General features: G+C 41.3%; 1 protein-coding gene across 6 annotated transcripts in view; it reads right to left on the bottom strand.

Moving 5' to 3' along the window:
• Positions 1 to 24,804, bottom strand: part of REPS1 (RALBP1 associated Eps domain containing 1) — a 60,032-nt gene that overhangs the window by 27,247 nt on the left and 7,981 nt on the right. For 2 of the 6 annotated variants that reach the window (XM_075267901.1, XM_075267903.1), the window contains exons 2-10: positions 20,157 to 20,280; positions 18,946 to 19,142; positions 17,130 to 17,283; positions 14,940 to 15,064; positions 9,487 to 9,649; positions 7,410 to 7,473; positions 7,044 to 7,198; positions 4,542 to 4,660; positions 2,713 to 2,793 (exon numbers count right to left, since the gene is read on the bottom strand). In XM_075267901.1, coding sequence (XP_075124002.1) covers positions 2,713 to 2,793; positions 4,542 to 4,660; positions 7,044 to 7,198; positions 7,410 to 7,473; positions 9,487 to 9,649; positions 14,940 to 15,064; positions 17,130 to 17,283; positions 18,946 to 19,142; positions 20,157 to 20,280 — 1,182 coding nt within the window. The remainder of the gene's footprint in view (positions 1 to 2,712; positions 2,794 to 4,541; positions 4,661 to 7,043; positions 7,199 to 7,409; positions 7,474 to 9,486; positions 9,650 to 14,939; positions 15,065 to 17,129; positions 17,284 to 18,945; positions 19,143 to 20,156; positions 20,281 to 24,804) is intronic. The other 4 variants (XM_075267905.1, XM_075267906.1, XM_075267902.1 and 1 more) reach the window with 3 other exon arrangements.

The following is a 24,804-nucleotide window of genomic DNA, read 5'->3' as shown; positions in this document are numbered from 1 at the left end:
AATCTGGAGAAATTTCGCTCCATGCTTCCAGAAGCCCCTCCCACAAGTTGGTTTGGCTTGATGGGCCCTTTTTGCGTACCATACGGTCAAGCTGCTCCCACAACAGCTCATTGGGGCTGAGATCTGGTGACTGTGCTGGCCACTCCATTACAGATAGAATACCCGCTACCTGCTTCTTCCCTAAATAGTTCTTGTATAATTTGGAGGTGGCTTTGGGTCATTGTCCTGTTGTAGGATGCAATTGGCTCCAATCAAGTGCTGTCCACAGGGTATGGCGTTGCAAAATGGAGTGACAGTCTTCCTAATTCAAAATCCCTTTTACCTTGTATAAATCTCCCACTTTACCAGCACCAAAGCAACCCCAGACCATCACATTCCCTCCACCATGCTTGACAAATGGTGTCAGGCTCTTCCAGCATCTTTTCAGTTGTTCGGCCTCTCACAAATGTTCTTGTGTGTGATCCAAAAACCTCAAACTTCGATTTGTCTGTCCATAATACTTTTTTCCAATCTTCCTCTGTCCAATGTCTGTTCTTTTTTCCATATTAATCTTTTCCTTTTATTAGCCAGTCTCAGATATGGCTTTTTCATTGCCACTCTGCTCTAAAGACTAGATACTGGCGTTTCGCGGGTACTATGTAATGAAGCTGCCAGTTGAGGACCTGTGAGGCGTCGGTTTCTCAAACTAGAGACTAATGTACTTATCTTGTTGCTCAGTTGTGCAGTGAGGCCTCCCACTTCTCTTTCTACTCTGGTTAGAGCCTGTTTGTGCTGTCCTCTGAAGGCAGTAGTACACACTGTTGTAGGAAATCTTCAGTTTCTTGGCAATATCTCACATGTAATAGCCTTCATTTCTAAGAACAGGAATAGACTGTCGACTTTCACATGAAAGTTCTCTTTTTCTGGCCATTTTGAGTGTTTAATCAAACCAACAAATGTAATGCTCCAGATTCTCAATTAGCTCAAAGGAAGGTCAGTTTTATAGCTTCTCTAACCAGCAAAACTGTTTTCAGCTGTACTAACAGACTTGCACAAGGGTTTTCCATCCATTAGCCTTCTTACACAGTTCACAAACACAATGTACCATTAGAACACTGGAGTGATGGTTGCTGGAAATGGGCCTCTATACACCCATGTAGATATTCCATTAAAAAACAGACGTTTGCAGCTAGAATAGTCATTTACCACATTAACAATGTATAGAGTGTATTTCTGCTTCATTTAATGTTATCTTCATTGAAAAAAAACTGCACTTTTCTTTCAAAAATAATGAAATTTCTAAGGGATCCTAAACTTTTGAACGATAGAATACATATTACTATACATGATACCCTATAACAATTTAATGGCCATTAATACATTGCTGACCTGTCTAGTAACATGGACTAACGTCTGCAATTAAAAACCATGCAAAGTTCTTCAGCAAAAAAGGGCTGTGTGAACCCAGCCTAATAGTGCCAATAATCATCCGATGAACAAGCATCTGTGCAGTCATCGGTTTATCTGCTGATTTCAGGACAAAATAAAATTTATATATATATATATATATATATATATATATATATATATATATATATATATATATATATATATATATATATATATATAGGCTCTGCTATCAACAGACAATGAGTTTATGCCAAAGGGATGATTCCTGCATATGCTCTGCATTAGTCTATGTATTAAGGCCAGTGCAGAACGATTGCTGATCAGCATGTTTTTTTAGTAGTCTAGTAGCACCTTTACTTCCACTTCCTCTGACAGAAAATATACACTCAGCAAACTTGAATTTGTATGTGAATGGTGATGTCGGTAGGAATAGCAGTCAACAATTATTAAAAAAGACACGCAACAAGACTAAATCCAAGAGTCATTTAAATATTTAAACAACAAAAGAAAAAAAACCATGAACACAAAAAAAGACATCTAAAAATGTTCACTATGCTATGAATGTTAAAATGTTAATATGACATTGTAAGCATTTCACATTCATTCTCTTTCTGCTGAATGCCTTGCATACAATATAAAAGTGATCTGTCATGTCTACGGATATATATTTTAGTAAATATCTAACAATTCTGGAACATCTTTCTTACAACTCTACATTGTGCTGTTCCTCTGTTATTCCTCCTAGAATTTACAAACAAACTGAAAACTGGAGTTACCAGCTATGGGCAGGACTGTATACTTTGTCCAGTGAGTGCCGATCGTGTCAATGTCACACCCCTTTTACAAAATAAATGTTAACACCCAGAGAATCTACTAATTCCTCGCATCCTTCAATATTTCCACAGTGGCCAGAATATTTTTACTTGCCCCCACGTCCCCAGAGCAATAATTTCTGCTAGTTTTAGCACCCAATATGCTGATAGGTGGGCGGTCCTGGGTAGGCTATTCAAGTTCAAGACCACCTACCTGACAGTAATTGGCATATTTGGTGCTGAAACTAACATAATACATTTGTAAGAACAACAACGGAGGAATGGCGCACCAAAGTTGTAAGAAAAGCCTTAAACACACATTCACCGTATATATATTAAAACACATTAAACTGCTGGGGTCATGGAATTCTGTATACTGCCCCTATCCTAATAGAAATAATATCAGTCCAGTCACTGAATCATGCAGAAAGAACTCCAGGGCTCCACTGTACTGAATTACGTGTTAATACATTGATTAATATCAAACAAGCAAGCTATGTGATTGACTTACAGGATCAGCTGGTGCAATGTTAGAATCAAATTGGGTCAGAGTTTGTGAGCTTGAAGAGCGTTCGCTAAATGTCTCCCACTGCTGAACAGACAGAGGAGACACAAGTCAGCATGATAAGAGGAGAGGAAAAGATCCGAGTAGAAATAAACCCTCATTCATGGCTTACACTGACAGTTCTGTGCCAATTGTACAGGTACTGTGGGATTCAGATCATACAAATTATACATTACTTCCCACACTTGGAGTCTGAAAACCTGCAAGTAGAAGTAGATGTTTTATTTATTTGAATGAATTGGCAGAAGATACCTGTCAGTGCAATCCATTTTTCTGCAAGGATTAAACTGATCGATATCATATTGATTAATGACAGGTTAACAAGAACTGTGCAATAAATGAGGACAAGTGGGACAATCTGAACTGCGTTTTCTTCCGCACACATTGTGCCGAAGAAAAGCTAAAAGACTGGCCTTCAGCCAGGACAGGGGTTATGTATCATGCAATACATAGGATGATATGATCAGAGCATTTACAAAGCAAACCAACCACATCTACAAAAATAATGAAACATGCTTGTCTAGAAACAGTTTTCACATTGGAATGATGTGAGGTGACATTATATGGTCACTGTAGTAATGTGTATCATCACATTGCCGGCAGAAGAAGAATGCAATGGCCACAATAGCTACATTACATATTAGCAATGTGCAATCCAAGAGTGTGAGCTTAGGAAATTCAGGTTCACACTAGAAAGTTGTGTATCAGAAGAGGTCATAGGACACACATTTCATTATTTTATGGAATAAGTGGAAAGCATGCAGTCACCCAGTACAGAGACATTAGGAGTAGAAAGCATAAGCACACCCAACGACAACAAGAACCACAATATCACATAGATATCATTTTCAATACACAAGCGCACTGAGATTTGCTGGGTCAGTTCTTTTAAAACTAGAAATATTGATCAATACACTAATAAAACTGTTCAACAAAATATACATTTGCTTTATTAGGATACATTCACAATTGGGAGATTTGTTGAATTTTTTCAATTTAAAAAAAATACATTTATTTCATTTCTGCAGGGTATGAATGGTTGTCTGTGAGCCTCATTTACATAAAACACATTTGGCAACAAATCTGCCACCCTTACACATATATACCCTAAATTAAATTTCTCTCTTCACCGACCTTGTACCTTGGCACAATGAGGATTGCTCTTTAAGATAGGTCACCAGTATCAGATTAGAAGAGGTCTGACACACACTCTTACTGGCTTCTATACGAGAACACAAGCAGAAAGCTCTGTATAGCAGCTGGAGAAACAGCCAATTGATGGGGGTCCTGGAGGACAGACGCACACCAATCCGATACGGATGACGTATCCTAAGGAAAACCCCCCCTTCATCTTTACTTCTCAGAGCCCATATGTTCAACTACTGTAATATTCGAACTGGGAAAGCAGAGCAGACACTCCTAGAATTTGTAATAACTACCATAATGCTGAAAACATAAAAGTGAAATAGTTGTGACAGTTAAATGAAAAATAAATCCATTAATAAATATATATATATATATATATATATATATATATATATATATATATATATATATATGTATATATTATTATTTATTTATTTTTTTTAAAGTCCCACATTTGGACATCCTTCTGCTGTCCAAGTATTTTCTGGAGGGATGCGGCACAACTTTATAATGAGCTGTACAATCTCAATGTAGGCAAAAAGACTGTACAGTCAGCAGCATCTTTTCTGTAAAAAATCTGTTACAGTTGAAAGAAGATATATAATAAACTTGTATGATGCATATTTTACCTCACTACTTTGGTTCATTTCTGGCCATGTCTGATTCAAAGATGGCATAGAGGGCGATTTACTTGGAGGAGGTTCAGCGGGTGAACTTGAAAATCCTACCTCACCAGATTGATCTCCAGCTAAAATAAAAAATAGAATATATGAGTTTCTTAAAGTAATTCTTAGCTGTAGTGTAGTTTCTTAGATGCCCAGAAACCAGATTTTTTTTAAACCGGACACAAAGTCCTGCATGTCTGACTTTGTGTCCGGTTAAAAAAAACAAACAAAAAAAAACAAAACAAAAACAAAAACACGGTTTCACCGCGGAGAGCACAAAACGCTCACGGCCGGATACTTTTCAAACACATTCAAATGAATGGGTTTGAAAAATGCCTGCAGGTTTCCGTCTCCTGCCCAGTTTCAGGCAGGAAACAAATCCGGGGCGCAGGTGTGAACGAGCCCTCCATTTACGATCCATCATTTATTTATTAAGAGATTTAATGTGGAAAACTGGGGTACCCAGAATATAACTGGGAAAAACTTCAGTTATCTAAAGAGGGAGGATTGGCATTGCTGAACACAATTTTATTTTTTTGGTGGCCAAAATTTCACAACTTGGGTGATAGACAGAAGCCGTTGACAGTTTTGGAGGCGCATGCATTGGGTAGATTGGCAGCGGGTAACCCTACACTTTCCATAACACATAAAGGATGGTGGAAATGCTAACAGATTTTGGAAGTGGCGTGGGGGGGGGGGGGTGCACCATGTATATACCAATATAAAAACAACCCTTAACTATGGCAGCTATACTAGCTGGAAAGTATGAACAGATGGCAGAAGAAGGGAATGAACTACCTGTGTCAATTAAATGCTGAGAGGGTCCTAAAATAATTTCAGCAGTTGGAAGAATTTACTTTGGATAATGGAGTTTCTTTCCAATATCTTCATCTTAGAATGCCCTATAAGCACAGGCCTTGACAGTTGACTTAAATACAGGGTCAATGGGAGTATTGAGGTATGTGGTTAAAGCAGAAGCGTCAATTTCAATGGTCAAAGTATTTGGACCAATTTTTAGGAGACCCTATGTCAGAGGTGAGGGTCAAATTGAAGAGAGATGTTGGTCACAGTCGACTGGGAAGTCATGGAAGTAGTGCCACAAAAAATGAGCCTAGAAGAGATAATTGTCCAATATGTGGAAATGATGCAGCAGATCTCCTTCATATGTTTTGGGCATGCAGAGAGTTGGGGAGATTGTGGGGTGACACATGTCCATAGAGTTTATGGGATTAGGCTATGGGAAAGTGTGAAAGTGAGAGGGGGGGCTGCCATGGTTTGCTATGGGGAGGGGGCGGGTCATATGTTGGAGGCTTATAAATGTATTTCTTTGTAAGCTAATACTGTGTTTATTATGCTGTTACACTACATGTACTTTAATATGCCTCAATAACGTGTTGATTGATTCAAGGGGAAAAAAAAAGCATTCCTCTTTATTAATAAAAGTGTTATAATTGGCTCCTAAGCTAGTGCCAGCTCTAAATTTTCTATCCTGGTGGCAGAGAAGTCATAACATACTGAAGATTGGTACTAGGACAGTCTGTAGTTAGCATACAGAGAAACCTGGTCAGGACTTTTTCAGACTAAAACGAAAGCAAATGCTGATGGGATTACCTATGGCCAAAAGCAGTAGCAAATAGGGTAAGGTTAGGTTCACATCTGCATTGGAGTCTCTGCTGCAGACATTTCTCACTGCCAGTTTCATTATAGTCTACGGTGTCCGTGGGTAATTGCTTTTCAGTGACGTGGAGGTTCTTAGGCTCGGTTCACATCTGTGTTTGGGGATTTCTCATGCCTTAATGTGTTTGTTTTGTTGTTTTGTAATTGTTATGTATGTTTTTTCAATATTTAAAAGTTTTAATTTATTTTAAGGCCACCTAGACAGCTTGAGCCTGTATTGCAGTCTATGGGAAAATCACAATACAAATATGGAGGCCTGCCATAACTAAGCAAGCCTCAATAGTTACTTTACTATGAATGTCATCCATGATACCTGTGATCTCACTGTGTAGGAGTTGTAACAGAAGACAAGACAGAGGGTGAGGGTAAGGGTGCTCTGCTACCTTAGGATATGTAATCAAAATTGGAACGGAGGGAGTCCTACACCCAGGACCCCCACAGATCACTCGTGCTGAACAGCGCAGCTCTCGGTAATATTTACATACTGCAAGACGTGATGCTCAATCACAGCTATAGTTTTTGTGGTGAATGAGCAGCATGGCTTGCTGTATGTAAACGTTACTGAGAGTCGTGCTGTCACAGTATAGGTAATCTCTGGGGTTCCCACGTGTCAGGCCCCCACAGATCTGATATCGATAGCTTAAGGATAAACCTTCAATAGCAAAAAAAAAAAAAAACGGATAACCCCTTTAAAGACCTGACATCCACTGTACTATTTCAATGGATGTCAGGAGGCGATTTAAAAATATCGATAACCCCTTTATGCATTTACATTACACTTAGAAGTACCTGCAGTATCATCTAAGTCTATAAGTTTAGGCATTAAGCTTTCAGGTAGTTTTTCAGGCAAATCATAACCATTTTTTCGGGCCACTACGAGATGAAAAGCAGCACAAAATTCATCCAACGTCAATGCTCCATCCTTATCAAAATCCGACAACTCCCTGCAATGATAAATGTGTCACTATAACAACGCACAGATTGTACAAGTACAAAAACCTATATATACTGAACAATTATTCTTTCTATATACAAATCAAATCTACGTGGAAGAGATCTCTCTCTTATATGCAAGTATTCCAATTCTAAAAACAGAACTCTACATAAAAAGGTGCCTAAACGAGAAGGTCTACAAAGTAAAGCACTGAAACGTACCATATATGAGAGAGCTCAGGAATTGGAAGTTTAGATTTTGTAAAGAATTCTTTTGCAGCTGAACCTAGAAAGAACGGAATCTTGTTAGTGTAAGAAAAGCACACATATAGATTACACACATTAATGCTATTAATGTGAAATTAATGAAATTTACGAACAATGAAATTAATGAACTATCATTTGTACTAAATGTTTTATGATCACATATAGCAATACCCTGAATAAGTATGTATAACAACGTCACTCATCCTTTGACTATCATCCACAACAAAATGGATGTTCCTCCCAGAGTTGTGCTTTCACTTTCCCAGAACTCCTGACGCTGGGTTCACACCAGCGTTCGGCATTCCATGATCAGGTTTCCGTCTTCTGCATGCAGAAGACGGAAACCTGTCATGCCGAGTCCGGCCGTGAGTGCCGGTGAGCGTTTTATGCTCTCCGCGGCAAAACCGTTTTTTGTAAACCAGACACAGAGTACTGCATGTTCGACACTGTGTCTGTTTAAAAACCCCCAAAACAAAACTGTTTAGCCGTGGAGAGCATAAAACACTCACCGCCACTCACGGCCGGACACTTTTCAAACCCATTCAAATGAATGGGTTTGAAAGATGCCGGCAGTTTTCCGTCTCCTGCCCCTGTTTTGTGCAGGAAACAGAAACCTGCAGAACGAAGTCCTGGGCGCAGATGTGAACGAGCCCTGAGCAGGTTACTCACAATACAAGGGAACCATGGTTTGGGAGACTGTCCTTTTTTAGCCCCTTTCCCAGCAACATGAGCGCACCATATGTACTCATTTAGCTTGTTTCCACAATAACTTGTAGGCAGAGAACAGGTCAATTATTTTATTTATGAGGATATTCAGGTTTGTCCAGTAGTAGATTAGTCACAGAACCAGGCAATCTGCTACTAATATTAAATTCTAGATAAGAAGATGCAAACTACTTAATTCATTGTGACTCATGGTCAGTTAATAGATAAGTACCTTAGATTATACCTTATCTTCTAGTTTCCATGGAGTACACGTAAAGCCCTATTAGATGCATTCCTAGGAACACTCCCTGCCAACTACAGCCACATCTAATAGATCTGCACATCAGCTGTCTAACAATGCACACTCGCTGGTCAGCTGTTCCGGACCCCAGCAGTTTGTGATCTATAGATGCAAGTCCCAGAGGTGGGACTGGCTACTATTGAATATTCATGCCAAACCATTGGAATCTCTCATATTTGAAATCGGAAAATCCCCTTAATGATTAAGCCAATTAGCAAAAAGACTTAGCAAAAATGTACTTTGAAATGCTTCCCATTCTATTATATAGAACATATAGTTACGTTTCATCTGACAGTACAGATGTGTAGCAGGCACAGGAGCTCTACCTGTTACACTGCGTCTAATGCTTTACAGAAAAAAAAATTGAAGAATCACAGTTCTTTATCTCTATTCCTTCCAAGAAATAGTTAACAAAAGTTAATCAAAAGAGACTGCAGCAGTCACCAAGTGTCAGCATCACAGATCCCTGGGTGAAATCTGAATTCGCCCCGGACTTCGATCAGCAGATCATGTGCAGTACTGGATGCAGGTGTGAGATTTGGGAGCTATAATCTATACTTGTATAAGTTTCTGGAAGTTCTCAGCAATAATTGTGACACAAACATCTATCATCCAGCAACTAACTACCGCAGAAAATTAACATCAGCTTCTCCCTAGCTGGATATGGCTAAACATAGGGAAACCTACAGAAGTAGCCCTCACCACCTTGTCTGCAGAAACACCATTCTGTGTGAAATTCTTTCTTCCTCTTCTCCTCTTGGAATAGAAGTGCTGAACGTGGGGAAGTGGGAAGAGAAGGCTAGCAGCAAAAGAGTATACCATTACATATCAAGACCCCTGATTTAATGAATGTGGTCCTGGTTACTAGTAGCCGATGACCACTATTAACCCATAGCGCAAGAACGCAGGGGTCCCATCACTAGGAAGGGTTACAGTCATCAGATGATGACCGCCAGTAACCCTTTGACACTGCCCCCTCCTTCCCCATCCTCATAGATGTTTGATCACCAAGCATATTCTGCTTACCTGGGATGAATCCATTTAGGTCAGGCTGAATGTTCTTAAACTGATTGATATAATACTGCCGTTGTTCATCAGTTATCTTCCAGGGATCATCATAACTACTGGATTGTCTACGAATTTCCTTAGTAGTGGTAGCTGAAGCCACAGTGCGTACAGTTGTCTGGTCCTAGAATTAAAATTTAATTCCCCCCCCATTAATCATTCCGACTGAGAGACAGGCCTACTTGAATGGAAAAAGCACAAGGGTTATTGACACTCAGAAAGTCTGTGTGTGAATAAAAGCTTAGGAAGAGAGCGCAAGAGGGGAAAAAAAAACAAAAAAAATTTGGGTAAAAACATGCAAAGGATACATTAAATGTATTAGTTATGCATGCTTTCACATTCAGACAATAAGAGGGAACCTAAAATGCAAAGCAGGATGAGCCCAGGTAGCATGAATGCATTTGAACTAATAAAGACAATCTTATTCTACATTTCAATACTTAAAAGGATTAAAATCGTCATTTTTGAGAATTGCATTAAAACCAGAAATAAAGCACATTTTTAATATGTTTATTTTCAGAATGTAGATTTTTAAATTTTACAACATTTAGTGATGTTTTACAGCAGGCATGGCAATAACCAGAAACAATCTGGAGCTGACTCAATGAGGTCTATGGGACATTCTAAACATGTTCTGTGCAGGCAGGCAAAGTAGACAAGCTCTGATACCATATTTTGCCGGTAGTGAACATACCTCCTAACCTTTCAAGCGACTGAAAAGAGGACAAAATCTGAGGCACGCAAATTTATGTATTGTAGGTCCCGTCTCCATCCACTTCTACTGTAGCTCCTCCCATTCACATCCATGTCTCTTTGTGCTACCACACAGTACAGTGAATCTCAGCTTTGATATGACACCAGAATTACTTTATAAGTGGTGGTGTACTGGAAATCTGTCGACGTGAAGTGACCAAACCTCTGTAGGAAATGCTACAGCTTTACATATTGGCAATACAAATGGGTACAAAATTTGTCTGGCAACTGCTCAGAGTTGTTAGGGAGAATTTTAGATCATGTGGTACCCATTTCACAAATGTGTTTAGCACTTGTATATGGACTGGCAGACAGAAACTAGCAGAGTATCTACTGACAGACAGGGTGTAGTTCAGCAGCTTTTCTGCTTCGACAGCTCTCTCTCGTTGAAAACTTGAATATCTAACGCACAAAGGAAGAAATGGTGTATTTTGGCTGTAGGCAGCACAGTGCAAATCCAGCTGTGAGATAAACAGTTGAGACCTGTGAGACCCTATTTGCTCAGGGTGCACAGTCTTACAGTGACAGCATCTTAAATAAGTATCTAAGCAATACCTGTTGGCTTAATCCAACGCAACTAGCAGCAATAAGAAATGAAAGCATCGGGAGCCATCATATAAATTCCAGTACAGAAAATTTTATAAATGATATGGCATGCTGCATCCACTTTCTTTCTACACCATACCCTAAAATCCACAAAAGCTCATTGAAGGTGCTGTTCCAAATTGAAAAGTTATCCCCCATTGATATGAGTAGGAGATAACAATGATTGGTGGAGGGTAGAGTATGTTTCCCCCATCCTGATGGAGCATTCTGTATCTGTAATTTTTATTTATCTCTAGCTGTTAGTCTTGTCCGATTACAAAGTTAAATCGCCAATACTACTGAGGGTCCTCAGAGAACAAGTCATCTGAAAGACGGAAGGGATCAGACAAACAAATAGACCCGCATTGTCCAATTCAGGCAAGGAAGAGATTGCTCATGCAATGCCTGGGCAGAACAGTAAGGCAAAGTTCTCAATGATGTGGAAGAAAGCAGCCATCTGAGGGAAAAGAAGTTGGTGGACCTCAGTCCAGACCGGTCTGGAGAAAAGCCGAGATCTAGGGAATTACTGCAAACCAGGAATTTCGGGCCCAGAGCATGGACTGGACAACTTGCTAAAAAAAAAACAAAAAAAAAACTATGCCTCAGCATCTTCTCTTCAATGGCAACGCTTGTAATTGCAGCCGAGGTAAAGTGTAAAAATGGTCCTAGAGAAAGAGGTCGACTAGCAGAGGAAGAGGCCAAAGAGCATCTGCCATCAGGAACATGAAAGTCACAAACCAGGCCCAGCGGGGTCCAATCTGGGGCTACCAGAATGGCTGAAACCCCCTTGGTCTTGAGATGGAGAACTCGAAGAGGAGGGAATTGGTACAAAAGGTGGAAGTCCAACCAAGAAATCACGAGAGCAACGAAGGCTATGTCCCGAGGGTGCTGGAACTTGACTATGCAGCGGGAGAGCTTGTGGTTTTAGACAGGAGGCAAAGAGGCCTATGTCAGGACTGCCCAACTGAGGGTACAACTGTAGAAAGACCTTCTGGAGAAGCAACCATGCACAGTGGACGAGTTTTCCCTCTGCTTAGGTAGTCTGCTACCTGGTCCATGTCTGGAATGAGGACCGCCAACAGGGCTGGAACAAGACGCTCCACCTAAAGAAGAGAGCAGAAGGCTACTATCAAGGCCGCACGGCTCCTGGTGCCCCCTTGAGGGTTCAAGAATGCGACTGCAGTGGAGCTGGCAGCCTGGACTCTGACCTGGCACCCTAAGAGGGGAGAGCTCCAATGAGACAGGGGCCAAAAAGATTACCACACACACACACACACACACACACCAGTTCCAGCATGTACATCTGGAAGAGGTCTCTGTTCTGGACCACAGGCCCTGAATGGTCAAGGCATCGAAAACCGCTCCCCGACCAGAAGAATGACATTGGAGGGATCACCTGCCTAATTGGGTGTGGATGAGCTCCCCTGAGAAATTCCCGGGGAGGAGACCCATCAAAGCGATCCCGGGGAAGCAGGAGAAACAGGAAATAAAGCCACAGAGACATGCCCAGCGGGCCAAAAAAAAAAAAAAGCCAACTGCAAGGGCTCAAGTGGAAGTGAGGTAGGACACGTAGGCAAAAATGGAGAGCACAGAGAGATTCCCCAAAGGCAGGGCACACCGGATCAGAGGGCCAAGATCTTGGACTCCAGGAGGAAAAAAAAAAAAAAAAAACTTGCCCTGGTGTGGTATTGAAGAACATGCCCAGGAATTCCATGCACTGAGAAGGCATGTGTCAGGACTTTTCCTCACTGATCAGTCAGCAAAAATCAGCAAAGGAGGTCCAAGGTGATCCGCAAGTTGATTCCAATATCCATCCTGGAGGAAGCTTGCACCCAGAAATCAACAGAGTACAGAATCACAGCCACTCCTATGGATTGCAGAATGGACGCCATCAACTTGAAAAACTCGGGGAGCTGAGAGTCACGGAAGTTGAAGGACGACAGGTCGCTCAACTCCAGGGATGCCACCCCTGACTGCAGGAGCTTGATGCTGAAATTGCAGATACAGACAAACCTATTGAGTTTTTTCCTCCTGTAGCCATGGAGATGAGGTAGGCTAGTCCTTAACAAAAACCTGGCCCTGTTAGTCCCAAGAGAAGGGAAGGGACAAAACTGACTTCTAGAGGTGGACACAGCATGCCAAGACCAGCTCCAAAAAAGAATTGTGGATTGCAAAGCGATTGCCTGGCCAGAACGGCGAGCAGCTTCAGGGAAGCATCGCACTTGGTGTTCAGCATTTTAAGAGACAAGCAGCTGATTGTCTTGGAGGGGGCAACAATGGAAAGACCCCTATGGAGCAGTTTAGCACAAGAAATGAAGGCCTTGCTGACCATGAAGCCACAAAGAAAAGTTGCAGCAAGGAGCCAGCCGCTACAAAGGCTGTCTTAGCGGCTCCAGCGGAGGAAGAGTCCACCCTTAGCCTGAGCCAGGCTGAGTCTGCAAAAGGCAGGGTAGTAGCATGGGAGTGCCTTGCTTTTGCGGGGTCCACTGTGGGAGGCTCAAACCACTTGGAGACACGGTGGTCTGGAAAATGGGATGCATGACTTCCAGAGGAAGGAAAGGATGGTTCGGGTGAAGCCAATGTTTCTTCAAGATATCTACGACCAAAGGTTGGGAGAGGCCAGAGGAAGGCAGTGACGGTGTTGGAACGAGATTTCTCTCAGAAGTAGAAACTGGGTCTCTGAGATCTGCAGAGTATCTCTAACCGCATGGCTAGGCTCCTGTGCAGCACTGGATATAGATATGCCTAACTGATGCTCCCGGTTGGAGTCAGAGGCATCCCCAGAAGAAGCAGACTGAAGGGGAAGACCAGTTTCCGCTTGCCTGAGTGGAGCAGAGAGTGCTGGCCCTATCTTGGGAGTGCCCAGAGGAACGGGAAGAGGACATTGATTTATAGGAAGATATCCTAATCCTCAACGAGAACAACTCCTGGAGCTGTAATGAGAACAATGAGGGCAGAGAGAGGCCTACAATACGACCTGAGCTGGCTACAGCGGAAGGCAGAGAGAGCAGCGGGATTCAGGTTGACCGCATGGCAACTTTTTTTACACAGTGGGGTGCATGCTAGAAAACTTGGCGGTACCAGCAGAGACCAGGCAGGGGGTAGCTCATCATGGAAGGACACGGTGGAAGGGTTCCAAGACAAGGAACAGAATGAAACCCATGGGTTTAGCCTACCATATAGGCTGCCCTCTATATCCATTTAATGCCTGCAATCAGAGAGAACTCTCACAGGCATTACTGCCAGACCTGCTGAGACGCAGTAGTTATGGTACTCTCTCTGCTTGCGAGTTGGTGCTTTACCAGTCAGAAAGGGCAAGTTTGATATGTCAATCCTACTAAAAAACATTTATTTATGTATATAAAATGTAGATTGTGAGCCCTATATAGGGATCACAATATACTTTTTTTTTTTTTCATTTTTAAGTATGTCTTGGTAGAATGGGAGGAAATCCACGCAAACACAGGGAGAACATACAAACTCCTTGCAGATGTTGTTCCTGGTGGGATTCAAACCCAGGACTCCAGTGCTGCAAGGCTGCAGTGCTAACCACTAAGCCACCGTGTTACCCCTATTAAAAAACATAATTGTCAGATTCATCAAAGGGCGAATTATTCAATGACCAATCACCCAGCCCTAGCTCTTTTGTTACACCCTGCTGAGGCTTAAAATATGTGTTCTGTCTCTGTCCAGCCGGATGTTAAGTCAGTTTTCCCTGACCTTTAGTCCATGTGTACGACGCAGCCTGTGTTTTAGCAGCGATGCTTCTTTCAAAAAGAAAACATCACTCCTGATCCAATGATTGGATCAGGAGTGATGCTTTCATCCATGATATGCCTTCATTGAACATGTGCACATATATGCATGTATTTGTACAGACCCTCAGGTTACAATAAAACTTTCTGACATTGGAGCCATTGAACCACAAAAGCCACAAAGCAAAAGACCACACTAGAAAATGGACTACATAAGACAATAAGCCGTTAAATAAGGAAAAATGAAGATGGAAAATAAAGCCATTCCAGTGCAGCAAATCAAACAAAGCAAATGAATACGCAACTAATAAAATGTCACACCTGGACAGAGGCGGGATGCATGGCTAAAATAGCACTGCTTGGTGGAGTATCAGCAAAACTGACCCAATTTTCCTGATGTGGAAGTGGAGAATGTGCTGGCCATGCTCCGTCACCTGATGAACCACCTAGACAGAAAACCAACACATTAAAACAAAGCAATTAAAATGTTATTTAAATATGGTATGTGAGAACCAACATTAACAGATGACACAACCTAGAACAATTGATAAGCAGTTGATAAAACCAGTCTATTTCTGGCAACCAATTGACATGTAAGGGAGTAATCTCAAACGGCAGATCTGTTTCAGAAATATCTGCGCCTGAAAAACAGTTTCATTGATTTGAAACGCATCTGATCTGAAGGAATGACATGCTTAAAAAGCTTTATTATTCCCTTTATTAGTAGTAATTAAGCACAGTCAAGTGGTCACAGTAGTAGTGGTCCAGTGCCATGTATCACAGTGATTTACTGCAGTGGTACAGAGCAGGCATGTCAAACATGCGGCCCTTTACAAGCATATCTGCGGCCCGCACAAAAGTCTCAAACTTTGTCCCTAAACTTTAGAGACAAAGTTTGAGACTTTTGTGCGGGCTGCAGATGTACAAGGAAAGTGGGTGGATTGGTGCGGCCCTGCTGGATGCAGCGCTGCTCCAGCAGCCGCCCCTCACCCTTCACAGAGAGCAGGTCTCCCTGCCTGCTCTGCTCTCCCCACATGCCTGGTGACGTGGCCACGTAATCAGGCCCGCACCCGACGTGTGCCTGCGTCCTATGCGGTCTCACAAGACCGCTGCGCAGGCTGAAGAGCAGAAGCAGGTAAGATTCTGCAGAAGAAATTGTGATTTTTCAAGTATTTAACCCCTATTCTACAGGGATAAATACTAGATTTATGATGATGGGGGGGTTGGAGTGCTGGGAAAGGGTTGGGGTGCTTTTTGATGTCTGTCTGGCCCTTCCTTGGGCTTGAGGACTGTTTTTTTCCCACCCACTTTGTAATTCTTTCTCTTGGGGGTTAATTGGAGCATTACAGTCTGTAGTGCTCCTATTAACCCCCAAGTCCAAGAATTGCAAGTGGGTGGGGAAAAAAAAGTCCTCAGGCCCAAGCAAGGGCCAGACATCCAGAAGCCCCCCTCCCCAGCACCCCTCCCCCAGCACTCCAACAAAATAATGGTGTCTGCCAGCTTTAACTGAGGTGCCATTTTACCGGCAATTGCAGGCACCCGGAGCAAGATTCGGGGCCTGCGTGCATTTTTATGGCAGCCGGGAGCCTTGTGAGGCTCCAGCCTGTCATTCTATACTTTCTATTGTAGGCTACTCTATGTAGCCTGCAATAGAAATGCTGGATTTTTGTGATGCATGGTATTAGTGATCAGTCCCCTAGGCCCTAGCCATTAGCTGCTGTGTGCAGCCCTCGCAACAACCTCTTGTTACTCATGTGGCCCTCGGGGTACCCTGAGTTTGATATGCCTGGTAAAGAGCATGGGTATAGAAGGATGTCACTGCTGCAGTAAACAGACAGGAAGAAAGGACCAGAATGGAGGCACAGAAATGGCAGGCGAATAAATCACATTTACAACCTCCTCTTAGGCAATTTTTTGCCAAACTCTGAAAACCTCTTTAATACACCAAAATCACGAGGAGGTTTGGTGCACAAATTTACCAAATTCCATAACTAAAGAATGTTTCTTGGCTTGAAAAGAAAACTGGGAGTGGGGGTGATTTATCAATCCGGGCAATGCAGAATTCTGCTGTGTAAGGGTCTCTAAAAAAAATAAATAAAAATAAATAAAAGGATTTTGCAAATATTGATATAGTGATATTTTAAATTACTCACTTCACGTTTGGAAATTGGGTGGAAATGTTGTCAGGAAAGCAGACAAGTTGTGCAAAATATATCAAATACTGTGCAGCGTTCCATACATAAGGAGAAAATTATGTTAATGAAACAAAACTACCTTTAAATATAATTTAGTTATGCTAAATCTCCACCATAAACCTGCTGAGGTACTGACCCTATTTCACATGACCTATGCATTACATCACAATCTTTTCTTGCTATGACTCATCAGGGGTAGGCAGGGTATGCTAAAATACCTCTAATGGTAACGCACTGTGTCACACATAGTTGGCACAGAAGCAAGCTACTTGTGGCAGATTGGACACACTCATGCATAAGAAGTTTATAATCCTACCGGTTTGAGTTTCATTATAAGGCGTCCAAAACGGACCAGATCCTGTTACAGGTCGTTCATTGTTTCCTCCACTAGCATGTCGGCTGTGTTTCCTCCAAGAATGAGGAGATGATGGGGGAGACTGCTGTGGGGATACTACAGGGGAAGTTGACTCCTTGATGAAGAAGGAAAGAAGAAATATTTTTAGCCATAGTAAATGCTTTAAGTGCTCTAAGACATATATATGCAATATAATATATTGTCAAGGTCAACATAGCTGGGGTGCTTGTTCATGTAGCTGGAGATAATTACAATGGGAGAGTAAGAAAAGAAAAATAAAACAGCTTAAACAAATAATACTATTAAGGGCTCGTTCACATCTGCGCCCATACTCCGTTCTGCAGGTTTCCGTTTCCTGCACAAAACAGGGGCAAGAGACGAAAACCTGCTGGCATGTTTCAATCCAATTCATTTGAATGGGCTTGAAAAGTAACCGACCGTGTGCGCCGGTGAGCGTTTTATGCGCTCTGCGACGAAACCGCAGTACTCTGTGTCCGGTTTAAAAAAAACAAAAAAAACAAAACGGTTTCACCGTGGAAAGCATAAAACGCTCACGGCCAAATTCGGCATGACAGGTTTCTGTCTTCTGCATGCAGAAGACGGGAACCTGAAAACGGAGTTCAGGCGTTGGTGTGAACCCAGCATCAGTAACCAACAACAGAAGGTGCCTTCCATTGATGTGCATGAAATCAGACAGCACAGTGTTGTACATAAGAATCTTGCAGCAAGAACTATAAGGCCCCTGTAAGACATTGGAAAAAGAGGAATTTGAGGCTGACATTCACCCCGGATTTCTCTTCATTTTTCGCCCTCTGGCTAAACGCGGCAGAATTGTGGTGCAGGACATTGACATTCCATTGTGGCTTTCCACCGCTGATTAGGCCCAAATGAATGGCTGGGAGTCTCAAGTCATGCACTCTGCTGCAGAATCAGGGGAAGTTTATTTCTATAACATCTTGATCCTCTGAAAACAATGTCAGGTAGAAGCTGGCCAGAATCTGCAGCTGATTTTTGGTGAAATCTCAGGACGATTCTACCACCAGTGTCTGTATGAATGCTCCATCACCACTGCTTTCACTTCTGGAGATGGCCAAGCACACGCCACCAATCGCAGGACTGTGATTAATGGGGGTCTGACCACTGGAACCACCACTGATCTGATATTCATGTTATTGAATCCTACAAAGACCTTTTTTGGTGGGGGCCCCAAATAAATGCGGCAATTTACATTAACTGCAAAGTGGATGGGATTCGGTTTCATCCCATCCACAGACTGCAGTAATAAGCTGCAGCAGAAATGCTGAGATTTGAAAAAAAAAAAAAAAACCTTGTGTTTTTGCAAATTGCAGCAAGCCAATATACGTACAGAAACGCTTTTGATTTTCATTTAGGCATAACAGACAGAAAGTCTGCAGAGAAAAACTGTAATTTCTGTCAAAAGCGCTGAAGGAAAGACAGTGATGCCTTTGGTTGTAGCCACGATGTGGGAAGGTCGCCTCAAGATGGAACAATGTGTAATAATACATTTTATTTATATAGCGCCAACATATTCCGCAGAGCTGTACAATTGTAGGGTTCAAATACAGACAGCTACATAACAAAGAACGTCATTTCACACAATAGGACTGAGGGCCCTGCTCGCAAGAGCTTGCAATCTATGAATATGAGACTTTGAACTATCAGCTGCAGAATAACCATCTCAGATTGCAGTTTGGACAGAAATAAACTTCCTTTAAAATATATAAATGTATATTATTCAATCAAATTGTAAGTTTACCTGCTGCTCTGCTGGAGGACGTGACTGAATCACATCATGACTGACGGAGCTTTTCTTGACCTGTGTTCTGCCAGGAGGAGGTGGAATAACCCCAGAGTAAGAAGAGGAGTTATCACCTTCTGAGCTGTGGGCGACTGGATGTCTTGAATCTTGCTCATTTTTTGACACTAGAAATCTTGGCAGAGGCAAATCTTTAACTGAAAAATAAAGATTTTTTTTTTTTTTTTTTTTTTTTTTTACAAACCTTCAATAGAGATATCGCTGCTCTTTTTGTGGCAGACATTTTTGGTCATGAGAAAGCAGGGTTCATTACATTTGGTCACTTAGCATCTCCTGTCACTATTACAGCCTCCACCATGACACAAAAAGTCAGTACTATAAAGGAACGGCTTAAGGAACCTTAGCGGAATTTATCAAGACCGCACACAAAAATTCAGTGAAAACATGCAACTAATTTCACCAAACTATCTGCTAATCTTAAAGGCTCACATACTTTACCACTGACAGATCTGTCATATAGAATCATTTTCCGCTCTAAATAAATCGAATATTTTCGACTAATTTGATGCGGCTCTCTACTTTGTTGTTAAAGGGGCTCTATCACTGGGAAAAGTCATTTTTAAACTAATCACATCCTTGCATAGCCTTTAGAAAGGTTATTCCACACCTACCTTTGGTATGTAGATTACCTCAGTGGTTTCTGAATAAGTCCGTTTTTATTCATATGCCAATTAGACTGGTGCATGATGCATCGTGCACCCCCTTTGCTATTATTTCCTATGGGTGTATACAGCACAGGCTGCTGCTGACTCTGCTTCCTGTTTACACTACACATAGGAGATAATAGCAGGGACCAGTGCTGCTGGGAGCTTCCTGTGCACGCTGGAGCCTAATTAGCATATGAATAAAAATTGACTTATTCAGAAACCACTGAGGCGATATACAAACTAAAGGTAGGTGTGGAATAGCATTTCTAAAGCCTAAGCAAGGATGTGATTAGCTAAAAATGACTTTTCCCAATGATAGAGCCCCTTTAAGACTTGAGAAACGAAAAGTTTTAGGTAAGATGTATGCAGAATTAAAGAAAATTGAGGGGTTCACCAACTTTCAAGTATCTCAGTATTTATTCTAAGTAAATTGCCTAATTCTGTATTCTGCATTTGTAACATGTTGCGCCAGAAGCCTGGAAAAACCTCTACCAAGTCACTTACCAGTGTTTAGACTTTCAACTCGCAATGGTAATCCGGATTGTGCTACTGCGACCAGCTTCAGCGCAATGTAGAACTGGCTTCTTCCAAAGTAGCCAAGCCTTGTTGCTCCACATAATTCCATGATCTGAAAAATATTTTAAGCATCAGCCACATAAAAATAAACATACATATACAAGGTGCTCATGTCCTATATTTAGTCAGGACCTTATGGGTGGTCCTTGACATGTGACCCTTTTTACTGTAGTACACTGAGGACTGTGGAGACATGCAAGACACATTTTGACTCCTACCCCCCCCCCCCCCCCGACTCCTTTACAAATGGCTAGTGTATAATAACTATTGATAAGTCTCAGGCATTTTAGTGACCATGCCATCTGCACTGGTAACACTTCTGAACATCCAGTCTTGGAAAGGACTGGAGCTCCATTAGGAATGCAAATAAACCAACTTCATCAGCAAGGAAGGGGCAAGATGGAGTAGGGCCAGTATACAGCAGTTTACGCCTCCTCTAACAGGTACCTACAGCACCACGTTTAAAGCTGTTTGACACAAAGAAACTTTTCTCAAAGTTTAGCAATTACTCAAACTTTCTTTGTCATTATTTGCAAGCAAGTCTAAAGTTTTAATAGACTACCTTGTCTTAACAATATGTAACAAGCCTCACACCTACTCCATTCAGCTAGTTATGAAAGCTATCTCTTATTAAACAGGCTCAAGAAGCAACCAGGTCAGTTCACTCCCTTAGCGTCACTTCAAGATCACACCCAAAGATAAAAGCTTCGCAAGATGTAGTCATTTAATCCTCAACTCTTGTATGATCATTGAGTATAGGGGAGCGGACACTTTACTAACAGGTCAGAATAGTGTGTGGAGACATTACAGAAGCGAGGACGACCAAGGGCTATAAGGCTGCATTCTAGGAAAACGACAAAGTAAAAATTTGAGGACAGAGATGCCAATAACTTGTCGTATGTAGATGTTGTTAGCATCTACAATTAAAGGGCTTTTTTGATTCCAGTGTTGTAATTTCTAATAAACAATGACTTTCAGAATGATGCCATCTGTCACCGGCCCTACAGATCGGGTAGGGTCACCTGAATCAGACGGCATTTTGTAAATTGGCGCCTCTGTTGCAGTAACATGGTCGTTCTTGAAAATATATAAAAACCTTAAAAAAATGTTGATTTGGACTCTCAGAAATAAATAAGGCCAAGTTCACATGGCTAACAAAGATGCAAGGAAAACTATCGAATGTGAAGGTAAAAATATCTATAAGCTATCAGAGACTGCCCTTGTGACAGCGAGCACAGGGCAACAAATGGTGCCAAGCGAGGAGCCTCAGAACTCCAGCAGTGGCCTGTGGGTACCGGGCCCTGAGCTACATAAACTCTGCATCAATCAACAGTATAAGAGTGAGCAGAAGAAAACCTGGAAATCAAAATTGGTCCAAGCCTGACGTTAACCTACACCATGTTACTGACATAATGGGGAAAAACAAATCTTTAAAAGGTGTTGAATGAACAATGGTCATTTATCAGGTATCTCCAAGCCCCACTTCTCCTCACTGTGTGGGTGCACTGAGACTCTGAATGGCTCTACATGGGGCTGCTAGGCAAGTACAAGTGTTTGGCTGTTTCCAAAAGCCACAAACACTGAGCTGCCTTTCATGAGCAATGAACCCTACAAATATATGTATGGTATTTGGAACCACTAGTGACCTACTAAATGGGTTATCCCAGGTATGCCCTTTTTGGTAGGATCAGCTTAAACGAGACACCAAAAGATCTTAAAATGTTGTAAAATATTTGAAACACTCGGCACAAATGGCCAAAGCTCTTCACAATACACCCACACATACATTAGATGTGGTTTTTGCACTGTAACTCTGCCCGGAGTCATCTTTTTACTGGTGCAGAGGTCACTGCTATTTGATGTGTACTATTTAGGGAAGCCCCCAATTTAGGACCTGTGAGGCGGCTGTCTCATAGTGCAGCTCTAGTGAAGTTTACCCTCTTGTTTCAAGGCTTTAGTGGACACTTATATGTAATATTTAGTGTCTTAGAACTCTCACACGTGGAGCAACCAAAAGGTTTCAGAACAGCTTCATGTTTATACTTGGAATTTTTTTCTATAGGCCATTTTAGGGTATGTTCACACAGCGGAATGTTTCTTAGCAGAGGCTGAGAACATGTTGAGGCATATCTGCTTTGATAAATGTGGGCCTGTATATGCAGGCATTCTTAGGGCTAGTTCACACGGGGGCAATGAAGCAGATTTTGACAGCAGATTTCTCCTCAAAATCCGCCTCCATACAATGGTGATCGCTAGCGTTCGTTTTTCTGCTAGCAGAAAAAAGAAGCGACATGACCTTTCTTCAGGCGGATTCCACCTGAGGAAAGCAAAAACCCGCAACCGAAAATGCCTTGTGTTTTTTTTACGGTACATTCACTTTAGGAGAGAGGAAAACCGCCTGGTGTTTTCTGAAGCAGTTTTTACCAAAAACTGTTCTAGAAAACACTCCAAAAAACACCTCAAGGTCAAAAAACCGCTTCCTAATTCGGAAGCGTTTTTTTTCTGGACCAAAATAAGCCAGGCGGTTTTTACGTGTGAGCTAGCCCTAAGGTAGTCTGAGAAACCCCCTTTCACTCTTCAATTCAAGCTATGTCCATTCACAGAGAGCTGGAGCCTAGTACATTAAGGACAGAAGGATTATAATGAGCAGACAGAATTTATCAAGCCTCATGGCCCTTGTCTTCTTATTCTGCACATTTTTTTTTTTTTTTTTTTTTAATATTGTACATTGATTTATCTTTCTTTTGCTCCTATTTTAATTACTTTTCCAGAGGGCTTGTCACTGTGGTAGTGGGCATGGTTTATCTGGAGTAACATTTTATCACGCATCTACAAAGTTTGCCTTTATAAAAAAAAAAAAGGTGCAACTGTAGTCAACTACATGGGCAGAGAAAGAGTCCCAAAACATTGGAGAGGAGTCAAAATTTAAATTTCAGCTGAATTTGCTAAAGTTTTAATTACTCTAAATAGGACATGGGAAGATTTAAAAAAAAAAAAAAAAACCCCAAACACAATAGTCCATGCAACTAGAAAAAAAAAAAAAAAAAAAAAAAAAAAAAAAAGCAAAGCCAGATGCAAATAAGTTCTGCCTATTGAATATTAGCTGTGGATTTTCCACTTAGATTTACATGGAGAAAATCTCCTTTTAGGGGGCGTTCACACTACCGTCGGTGTCCGACAGGTAGTGTCCGCTGCTAGTGTCCGTTCAAAATCTTGCACGGACATTAGCAGCAGACACTAGCTGTGTCCGTGACATTTTTCATTCATTTAAATGGCGATCGGGTGCATTGTTTTACACTCCGTGCGGGTCATTCCGTGTCAAGTGAACCAATGATTTTTCCCTCTATATTTTTAATTCTTTTGAGATTTTGTTATTTGGTAATAGTGTGTCAGAGAATGCAAAATGTGAAGAAAAAAAAATTCTAGAAATTTATTTGGATTTTTAATTGATTTTCAAAGTTCAGAAAAAGTGCGAATTTCTGTGTTGCCTGCCTTTACATTTCTCCTCATAACTTAGGCTAGAAAAAAGATAGAGAAACAAAATAAACGCCATTCTACTCAGAACTATACAGGCTTTCACCAAATATGTCACAAGAGTATCTTTGTTAATATTTTACCCATGTGAACGCAAACGCAAAATTTTAAAACGCATTTCCGAAAAAAACGTTTTATTTAAAAATTTAAAAAAAATGCACATGGGCCTGCTATGCTCCGAGCCACATCTGTACCAAAATTCAAGTTGGGATCACGATGGGATAATATTTTAAAATATAACTATTACAGTGTCATTCTGAAAATCTTGAATTCAGATCTGTTCAGCCTGTGGTCTAAAAGTGTGGGGTCTATATGTGAGATATGTACAGAGAATGAGCCACCTCTATATGTGAGATATGTACAGAGAATGATCCACCTCACAAAATTTTAATGTTAACTAGTGTCAGACTAGCAGTATACAGGTCCTGCAATATGACACTAGAGTGGGACTATCTCTCTCAGAGGCGTGTTTCTGGTAGGACACTTATTGTAGTTCACCTCAGATAACCACAAGACGGGAGGTTCCAATCTTCATGTTTGATGCATGTCCCTTATTATTAAAGGTAGAGTAGAGTAATTAATACAGAAGTCATGTTGTTATGTTCTCCTATTGCATTGCTCAGTATATGTTGATGCAGTCACTGATGTAAGGAATGACTGAGGACTTGATGCTAATGTACAATTACTAGGTAGTATGGAAGGACACTTATTGTAGTGCACCTCAGATAACAAGAAGGAGGGAGGTCCGAATCTCCATGTTTGATGCATGTCCCTTATTACAGATGAATGTTAATAAAGAATATAACCCCCCCCCCCCCAACCACACCAGTGTCAACTCATTAGGTGTGCAACATATAATTACCAAATAATCCATGATTTTTAGATATCACTGTATTATTTTATTATGTTGATGATAAAAGGCCAGTAGTTTAAAAATGTCCTATTAATTGTTTGATTAGTTCATATTTTATAGAATGAGGATTTATCTACTGGACTATTTTTCTTAATAAATTACATGTTTAGTGATATAATAAAAAACAAT

The sequence above is a fragment of the Leptodactylus fuscus genome, chromosome 3, assembly GCF_031893055.1.
Source record: "Leptodactylus fuscus isolate aLepFus1 chromosome 3, aLepFus1.hap2, whole genome shotgun sequence".
NCBI classification, from domain to species: domain Eukaryota; kingdom Metazoa; phylum Chordata; class Amphibia; order Anura; family Leptodactylidae; genus Leptodactylus; species Leptodactylus fuscus.
This window is presented reverse-complemented; position numbering and strand designations above follow the sequence as displayed.